General features: G+C 39.4%; 2 protein-coding genes across 2 annotated transcripts in view; both read left to right on the top strand.

Annotated features, from left to right (window-relative positions):
- The window catches only part of gpm6aa (glycoprotein M6Aa), a 19,907-nt gene extending 16,050 nt beyond the window's left edge, over positions 1 to 3,857 (top strand). Inside the window, exons 7-8 of the mRNA XM_020607462.1 lie at positions 703 to 802; positions 1,802 to 3,857. Coding sequence (XP_020463118.1) covers positions 703 to 802; positions 1,802 to 1,954 — 253 coding nt within the window. The 3' untranslated portion in view covers positions 1,955 to 3,857. The remainder of the gene's footprint in view (positions 1 to 702; positions 803 to 1,801) is intronic.
- A 1,500-nt stretch (positions 3,858 to 5,357) lies between these two features.
- lrit3a (info leucine-rich repeat, immunoglobulin-like and transmembrane domains 3a) lies at positions 5,358 to 8,836 on the top strand. The gene is made up of 4 exons (XM_020607450.1): positions 5,358 to 5,473; positions 5,582 to 6,048; positions 7,214 to 7,519; positions 7,821 to 8,836. Exons 1-4 carry the CDS (start codon positions 5,358 to 5,360, stop codon positions 8,834 to 8,836), a joined length of 1,905 nt encoding a protein of 634 aa, XP_020463106.1.
- Positions 8,837 to 10,028: the final 1,192 nt, after the last annotated feature.

The following is a 10,028-nucleotide window of genomic DNA, read 5'->3' as shown; positions in this document are numbered from 1 at the left end:
GTGAGGCAAAGACAACTTTTGGTTATCAGTGTTAACTGCTATACATGGCATGAATTTATCATTGTGCAAAGTCTGTAAATTCATGATAGTGAAAAGGCAAATCATTAATACTAGAAAGCCACTTTCGGCTTTTCCCGTTTAGAGGTCGCCACAGCAAATCGTCACACTGACGACTCGCATGTTGACATTTGGCACGTGTTTTACGCCTGATGCCCTTCTTTTAAAATAAATTATTGCAAACAGTTTGTCAATTTGAATGCCAACAGCTGGGCGGTTGGCGCTATGGCAATACTGAACAGTTAATACTTTCAAAATATTCCAGCAAACATACACACACAACCTCAACCACACAAATATTTCCTAGGCACCTTTGAACAAGGCTTCACTCAGCTACCCTGGTGGTGCTGTTCAAGGCAAACAGAAGATAGCTGCTGAATGCCAACACATAGCTGTAAATCATGTGTTTGCTTGTCACCTACAGTGTGATGGAACAGTGTTGGTACTTACAGTAACATGCATTTAAAAAAACACAAGTAGACTAGAGGAACAAATACTGAAGAAAAAGTCCAAGCATATCTTGAAGTATTTTTGAAGAACTGCTATATACAAAAGTATAATATATACACAGTACATAATCACATGGGCTTATGGATAATGAATGTTCACGACTTTGAGTGGCAGAGGTGTCCAGGAAGCACTGAGGACTAATGTTTGCTGTGATTTGTCTTTACAACAGCTGGACATGACGTTCCACCTGTTCATCTGTGCCCTCGCTGGAGCAGGAGCTGCTGTTATTGCTATGGTACCAATAAAACTCACCCCTCCCTCTCAAGGGGCAGAATCTCAAAGCAAAACTTAAAACATAATCAAACATTTTCAAGCTCAGGCAAAAAAACAGAAGATGCTATTTCTGTGACAAGTATTTCCTGGCCGGAGTTTTAATTTTATCTGATGTTCTTCATAGAAAACTGATTTTGCTTTAGTGTTTCTGCAGTAGTAATGGTTAATGATTTTTTTTAACTAAAGATAACTGAGGGGAGATACTGTAGCTGAGAAAATGGCTGGCTTCTGTTGTGGCTGGTTTATGCCTGGCCTGTGTTGGTTTTGGCTGCGAGAGAATAGCTGTAGATGGCAGAGAAGGTATTTTAGCGCAGTGAAAAAGACAGGGTTTGTCTCCCTCCCTTTTTCGGAGGCGCCAGGCATGTCATGGTGTTGTCATGGAAACGAGGAGAAGAAAGGCTCGGCGATTGTTGCAAACATCAGTAATTTGTAAGGAGCCATTTTCTGAGAAACAAAAAGCGCTTGCTAGTCAGAGATGATGGTGCACATAGTAGCAGGACTCTTTTTTGCCCCCAAGGTCTCATTAATTCTCCAGTAGATGGTGAAGAAAATTCATTACAACAGATACACTAATGCATCAATAATGAGCTGCCCTCAGCTTCAAAGCCAGAGACACAAAATTATTTAAAATTGCCCCATACTCAACAATTGACCCTGAGGGTCAATTAGAAAAAGCTGTATTTTCGGTGTTTGAATCTTTGTTGCCTATTTGTAATTGGTCTGTCTGCATATCAGACACAAAGAGCAGTGCAGCTATGAAACTGCAGCAACTTGTGAGAAGAGAAGCTGTGTTACAACCTCCATGATTAAAGCACAATACATTCATTATAACCGTAGCTGTCATGGTAACCCAAGTCCAAGATTACATTTAGCATTATGCTGCCACCTGCTGGAGCACTGGAAATGTCCTCTTAAATTTAAAGGGCCAGTCTCCTCAGTCAAGGTTTATATGATTTCACAGATCCACTACTTGATGGTGCTGTCTGCCAACTGGGCCTATGTGAAGGACGCCTGCCGGATGCAGAAATACGAGGACATCAAGTCAAAGGAGGAGCAGGAGCTTCACGACATCCACTCCACCCGCTCCAAGGAGCGTCTCAATGCCTACACATAAAGCCCAGCGCGAGGCCTGGCCCTGCCACTCCAGCCTCTCTCCCTCTATCTCTCCCTCCCGTCTTTCTATCTGTATCTCTCTACCATCCCCTCCCGAGGGGGGGCGGATGGCGCCTAGGGCCCTCACCACCGCTGATGTCACTGGTGCGTCATATGACAATGTGGTCTGGGGGGAACGTCACACAAACCTCCCCAGTCACAAACAGCATTTCAGATAAAAAAAAAAAGCCCCTTTACCTCTCTCATGGATGGTGTTATGATTATCATTATAGCAGTTACATTATTCTTGAATACAAGATGTTTAGTGCTGACAGCAGTTTTAGTGTGTTAGTAGAATCAAAGTAGCAGTAGTATTTCCGTTTTAAGTCATTTGCATATTTTTACATTTTTTCTTAGATTTTTATTTGATGCCAAGTGACATTTTGCCCTCATGTATAATTTATTTTCTTTGTTGATTTGTGGGGGGTCAACTGGGGCTTAAAAAAGGTTTTCAAGCACATTTCTCATGCTGTGTGTATGTGTGTGTGTGTGTGTGTGTGTGGATATTTCATGTTCAAGAGCTATGTATTGTATGCGAATGGATGGTTAGTTTTTAAACTATTTTAAATCTCACAATGCAACTATGAAGCAGCCTAAGCCTTTGTCATACTAGTATCGTCAGGGATTAAAACGACTTTCATATGAAAGCAACTGAATCTGTTTTTCTATTTGAAGCTGCACAGTACCAATTATAAATACCAAATCGTGAGAGTAAAAGAAATATTTGCTAGATGTTCCAACCCTGTTAAACAGAAAACAATGACTCTGACAGATATCAAAGATGGCATTAGTCAATTAGAGAGAAATTATTGGTTGTTCATGGTAATCCTTCCATTTCTAGGTATTTTAGGACTGTGAATGATTCCATTGTCTTTGACTCACAAGTCACAAAAGCACATGCAAACCATTTCATAGCCCCTTTTTTTAATTTCTTAAAAATGCAACTTTATATACACTAAAATCCTGAATTTGCAGAACTCTGCACTGTATATACCGATATAGCAAAGCACATGTGTATGTTAAGCACAGACATTTAAAGACAATTCATGTGAGAATAACAAGAGATCATTGTGGGTCAGTCCACTCTGCATCCATCAGTCTCAAACAAAAAAGAAGGCATGACAATAAAAAGTTGTGGTGTAATGACACTCCTTGGTGGAACTATGAGATGTAAGAAAAGTGTCTGTCACAGTAATTTTGTTCATGACAGTAACTGTATTGCCTACACATCCGGATGCCATACGACCACAAAGGTGACTTGTCAGTTCGTTGCCTGGCAAAGTTTGTTTTGTCAGTATTTCTAAAAGCTAGTTTCACGCAGTTATTTGACCATTTCTGTGCTCTCTCTAGTTGTAAGCGCATTAGTGTTCAACTCAAAGTTGGATAACTGTACTGTTAGTAAAGACAATGAATTTAGATGTTTTTTGTGGCATGGACATACATTAATATAGTCTTACTGACTCAAAAGCTACTTTACTTCACCTCCTTATTTTTACACTTTTGACTGTCTTGCTGGATCAACCCTTTGTTTATATGTGCAGTACTAAACCTCCCATGCTTAGCGCATTATGCTACTGATATTAGAGACTGTTGTCTTTGAGTTGTGTCTGTTTAGTTTGTGATGAGCTCGCAACCATGTCTTAAAACTTGTACCAACATTGCTTACTCTGTAATGATCTAAAAAATGCTTTCAGCTTTCTCCTCATATTTGTCTTTTGTACAGTCAATATAAATGCTTAGTAGCAGGCTTTAAACCGACTCTGTTTTGTATATTCATGTGCCAACAGCTTGAAGTGGCTTATTTGACATGTATGATCAAATTTGCTTGTACAAATAAAGTTCACATGTGTAATTGTTAATAAATACTTGATGTCTCGTGTCCATTTTGTTCGATGTCAAGCTGTCCCACTGTCCCACTGCTTGTGTTTGTGCTGTAAGATGTGTAAGCCAATATTTCACTGTTATTTATTTTCAGGTGAGTCAATAAATATGGTCAGCCAGGATTAGACTGTAGAAAGATGGATTACTATTTAAAAGAAGAAAGGAAACTGATGTTTGTGAGGGTGTAATACACTGAAGTAATTACCTCATACCACTAGATGTCTCCCTTTCCTCTTAGTCACTTAATAGCATATGAAGAAGCAGTTTCCAGGATTTGGGATAGCATGTTGCAAGCAAGTCATGTCTTGTGTATTAAATCAATATGCGGTAGGTAAAATTACGAATCTTTTAGGTTATCCAAAAGGTGTATTAACATTTATCTTTACCATAAATCTATATTCAGGTTACATTTTTACCTCAAGGGGGATATAATTCATTTTAGTTGTGTCACAGTATCCCAAGAACATACAGTATGAACATATCTGACATGAAATGTGGTTTACAAATAAGGTTTTAGTCAAGGAACAGCTGGATTTTGTGGTGATGTACATAAAGTAACTTTAGCATTCCATAGCCAAGACTAAACAGGTTAAGGAGTTTGTAAAGCTATAATCTACGTCAGTTAAAATATAAACGATCGCAATAATGTCACTGGCCAGAACATCAAGATAGGGGACTGTCCCTAGACTAGGTTTGAATTGTCTATTGTGGACCTGTCATTGGCATGCAGGTTGAGTTTGGCCCCTTATCCCAAGGCACTGGTCCAACCACTCAGGTAATAAATCAGGTCTGAGATTACACTTTGCACCCTGGTGCCAGACAGAATACCCTTTCATATGGCTTCCAGCTCAGTAATACATTTACATTTAAGGAATTTCTTGAAAGTTAGATGGTCTTGCATCAGAATACAAGAGCAAAATAAATAAATAAATAGATTAAAATAAAAACACCTACAGCAAAATCCACAATCATCTTATTTTTCAATGACTGGTCAAAACCACAGTGTCAAGTATTATAAAGGAAAGTTAATTAGATATAATTAAGCATGGCTGATCCTGTATGTACTGTAAAAAAGTTTAGGGTCTAAACATTAATTTGATATAAGTAAGGACATAGGTGGGCTTTTTTTTAAAAAACAGTGGAAAGGCAGGTTGGATCACATGAAGGGAAACCTCCCCTGAATTAGCTGATTAACACCATGACTGCTGTGGCCAGCCTACCTCCCTGAGGCTTGCGTGACCCTGTCAAACCCAAGAAATCCTCCACTAATCTCCCCCCTCCTGTGTGGTCAATCTGACAGGTCACCTGTACAGTAATTAGATTTTCAGCATGTGCACTGTTGCACCTTATGGACTCTAAAAGCTCTTTTCATTATTCCAGATTTGTTTTTTGGGGATGACAGTTCTTCAGGATCTCAAATTATCCGGATGTTTTTTCCCTGATCGCTCTTCGATGTGAGAATTTTGGGTGCATTTGGTGAAATCATGTGTCGACTTCTCTATGTGCATGTATTGCTATCCTGCCTCAGTATGGCTCATCCCTTCTGTCCATCCCAGTGCACCTGTGTCTTCCATGGACGTACTGATGGAACAGGAACCAGGTAAACTCCTTTTATTGTTTTCACTCATTCACACACACACATTTTGATAATTTGAAATATTAAAATGAAAGACAATTTGACATTTAATCATTTATGTTTCAATCTCAGATCTGTGCTCTGTAATGACCCAGACATGTCTGATGTCCCCATCAATGTCCCTGTGGATACAATCAAACTTCGTATTGAGAAAACTGCGGTACGGCGAATCCCAACAGAAGCTTTCTACTACCTGGTGGAGCTACGATATCTGTGGATTACCTACAATTCCATAACCTCAGTGGATACTGGAAGTTTCTACAATCTCAAAGTGCTCCATGAGCTGAGGCTGGATGGAAATATGATCTCCATGTTCCCTTGGGAGTCTCTGAAAGAGATGCCCATGCTGAGGACGCTAGACCTACACAACAACAGACTCAGTGATGTTCCCACTGAGGCTATCCCCTACCTCCTCAACATTACCTACCTGGATCTATCCAGCAATAAATTAATAACCCTGCCCTCTGATCTCATGGATATCTGGCCCCCCTTCAACAGAGAACCCATCTCTACTAATGCCTCTCAAAAAGTTGTGTTAGGTAAGGAGAAAAGGTTGTGTCTGGCTCGATTTTTTCAAGATACACGGGCCAGGGCAGGACACGTTTGGGGTTGTGTGCACAGTAATTATCTCAGGAACTTCATTCCATCACCTCTTACTGTAGCCTGGCTTGTTCAAATCTGCCCTGGTAATAAATGTGAGGACACAGTAAAAACAGATTAATCCAGGTAGTGGGAGAGTCCGTGCGTAATGTGGATCTTTTATTTGTTATCTAGATTAACTGTTGAATGTATATCACAGTGTCTTGGCTATCTAACATAGAAACAAGTGGAACAAATCAGAAAGAAATACTGCAAATCTACTGTATCGCATGTGCCCACAGAATATAGTAAACTAACAATGCACAAAAGAAAACATATTCATCATTACTTTTTTTAATTAAAGTTTCTGAAGTGATATCTTTAATCTTTTAATCACCATGAGTGTCTATGATTCAGTGATAGTCTTTGCAATCTCAAGGCACTTCTGGTGCTATTTTCAAACTTTTGTGCTTTTAATAAAAGTTTGCAGTGAACCACAACAATACTTCCTAAAAGTTTAAAATTAACAAATTATACTGTGTTAAGGTTGTTAGTGATCTACTGATGCTGACAAACAGTCTAATGGGAAAAATATGTTGCCACGAACTGGAGGGACACCAGAAGCAGCTTAGGTGCTTTGCCACTGTAAAGGCAAACTAATCTGGTTAAAGGGTTTTAATATGCAGTTGTACATGTGATAACCTATCGTGTGCAGCGGATGTTTACACTAAGTTGTAAGCAGGGTTTCTGCAGGTTTCATCAAGGTACATTTAAGACTTTTTAAGGCCTAAAATCCAAATTATTGATTTTTAAACTTTTTAAGGACCCGTGGAAACCTTGTATAAGAAATCTTATATGACAGGTTCCCTTTTAATCCTTGAATTTTATTGTTACTATGGCTAAAATGGCATGGATTTTCAAAGCAAAACCAGAAGGATACATTCATGTAACGTGTGACTTGCATGTATCCACAGTTTGTATCAGTTTGTTCACTGCTACAGTGCAACCACAGCATACTCTATTCTTTCTACTTTAATCAAACAATACTGCTAAGTGATGGTGAACAAAAATGCAATGGTATGAAACAGTAATCAAACACAAGTTCTCTTATTCTGTCATCTTCAGGCCTTCAAGATAATCCCTGGTTCTGTGACTGTAAAATTTCCAAGCTGATTGAGATTTCCAAAATGGTTGATGCACCACTGGTTTTAATGGACCTATTCCTGACCTGCAATGGACCAGAAAACCTGGCTGGTGTCCTTTTTCAGCATGCAGACCTTGACAGTTGTGTGAAACCGTCCGTCATGGCTTCTGCAACCAAGATCGCATCTCCTCTAGGCAGTAATGTTCTCCTGCGATGTGACGCCACAGGGTCTCCAACGCCAACTCTTTACTGGACTAGATCAGATGGCTCACGGGTCAACAGAACAGGTACAGTATAATAATCAGGCTTCGGATGGTTGTAGGATTTCAGATGTTTAAAACAATAATGTTTTCAAATACAATAGGTGTTATATCTGTAACCTACTGGATATATTGTGTGTAAATTTCCATTGCCTGACATGTAGGAGGCACTGAGTGGTGTGGTACCAAGTGTAAGCACTAAGCACTTTCAATTGCCTTTGTGTATGAAAATGTGTTGTATAAATAAACGTATCTTGCTTTGTGTTACACAGCCATAATCCATTTCATTGGTAAGGTCTGACGTTTGTGTTCTTGGTCCACCCTACAGTTGAGGAGTCACCTGGGGAGGGTATCAAATGGTCCATCATGATCTTGAATGGAATATTGTACAAAGATGCCGGAAACTACAGTTGCAAAGCTAAGAATGTTGCTGGCAATGCAGAAGCCACCATTTCTCTTTCGATTGCCGGTTCCATTAGTACCACCAGCCCTCCAGCGAGGCCTAACATAGGAACTGGTCCACCCGAACCCGGCACAACATGTGCTCCCACAGTGGATATTCTCATCTCACCCTCCGTCACGTCCACAGTTTTCCCAAGAACATCAACAATGCTATGGGCCATTCCTAAGAAGCCTAGCAATGGTTTACAGAAAGGCTCCAAACAAACAAAGATCGAACAGGGAAGTAACGGGAGAAATTTTGCAGCTGATGAAAAGAGCAAGAAAAGCGAGGCATCAAAGTCTGTCCAAGACGTAGAGATTGTAGAGAAAACATCTGACAGTGTAGTGTTGATCTGGACAGCAGGCGGGTTACCAAAAGATGCCCCACTTACAGTTGTGTATTCACCTTATGGTGAGAATGACATGAAAAAGACAGAGGAGACCAATGCTGGCAGTGGGAAAGTCCTCCTAGCGGGACTGTCATCCGGGATGAGGTACTCGGTTTGCCTCATAGCAAAAGGTATTGATGGAGAATACCCCTGCATCGACTTCTACACACTAGACAATGTAGAGAACGGACGGCAGAACCAGCTTTTCATTATCATAAGCAGCATTGCCTGTGCTTTGGTTCTGCCTCTTATTGCTCTGTTGCTCTACAAGATTCTTGCTTTATACTGCAAGGGACGCAGCACAGCTTTAGATCAACAGGAGCTTGAAAAAGAAAGTTATGTCAAGTTTGAGACAATTTCAATGAAACAAAGAACTCTGAACTCTCATCCACCAGAACTTTGGGCAAGGAGACCAACCCATGAATCAGAGCGAATGCTCCTATGCTCCAGGTCAAGCACTGACTCCCAGATGACCTACAAGAGTGACAGTTCCCGATCAGAGTATCTCTGCTGATGCCGGGAATCCATGGCCAATGCCCAAATGCCATGTTAGAAGCACATTTGATATACCATTCATAGGCCTTTTACAAACTGACTATATATTAACTATGTAAAAAATGTATACAACTTTTTTCTTTGCATCTGTAGCATAAAAGACACTGATCTGTTATAATGTAATGCAGGTGTCCAACCTTTTTTTTCCCATCTCAGAGCAACTTAGATGAAATGAAAGTAGCAGAGATATTGAATCAAAACACTCAACCTGCTCTCCAAACCAACCAACTGAATAAGCTAATTGTTTCATGTATCCAGTAATCAAATATATGTTTTACCAAAAACATCAGTCATCACAGTGTCAAACTCACAACATGTTAGATGTAATCATAATTAGTCCCATACAAAGAGTCTATCAGTTAACTATGTGTAGTGTTTGTTGTTATATTCAATGCCAAAGTGTTAGACATCATGTGGTGATGTCGGAGAATCCCCCATCACATTTGCAACATCACTGTTGCTCTAAAACTAAAGCAGACTGCTGCCTTAATGTACAAGAAAACACTGTCAGTGTGTTTGATAGAATACAATGTGTGACCAATATGAAAAACTACTTTATATGGTTCTACATTTCTGTCTATAAATAGTGTTGTACATTTGTTTTTAATAAACTGAACCACTGTTGAATTCTATTTGTATTGTACAGGTTATCTGAGTAAGTGCACACTGTTTGCACATATCATAGGTCTATTATTGCATTATATATTGTAAAAATGTTGCCTGTTTGTGAGTTTAAGCAGTTCTATTTGCATGTTTAACATAAAACCACTAAGACTCATCACTATTCATCAAATATATACCAGCACACTTATTTAAATTAATATATTTTACATCAGAGTAACACATTTCTATTAAAACCCATCTGATGGTAGAAACTAGCAGAGTAAATTCTATATGACTACTTCTGAAATCCACATCATTCTCATTTATGACTTGTATCCTGTTAGTTCCTGTGCTGATCTTTGAGTGCTCGTTCTATAAACTCCAGCAGATGTAACTTTATCCCAGGCTTTCATGACACTGTACTATATGCAGTAGTATCATCATCATGCCATCCTCCTCATATAACATTTTGGTGTACTATATAGCTTTGTTCATGTTGCTCATAGGCATGGGTAGAGGCATGGAGACATTAAGGAGAGAAGAGAATA

Source organism: Monopterus albus, unplaced genomic scaffold (genome assembly GCF_001952655.1).
Source record: "Monopterus albus unplaced genomic scaffold, M_albus_1.0 scaffold86.1, whole genome shotgun sequence".
NCBI classification, from domain to species: Eukaryota; Metazoa; Chordata; class Actinopteri; order Synbranchiformes; family Synbranchidae; genus Monopterus; species Monopterus albus.
Note: the sequence above shows the minus strand (reverse complement) of the source record. Positions and strands in the feature narration are given on the sequence as shown.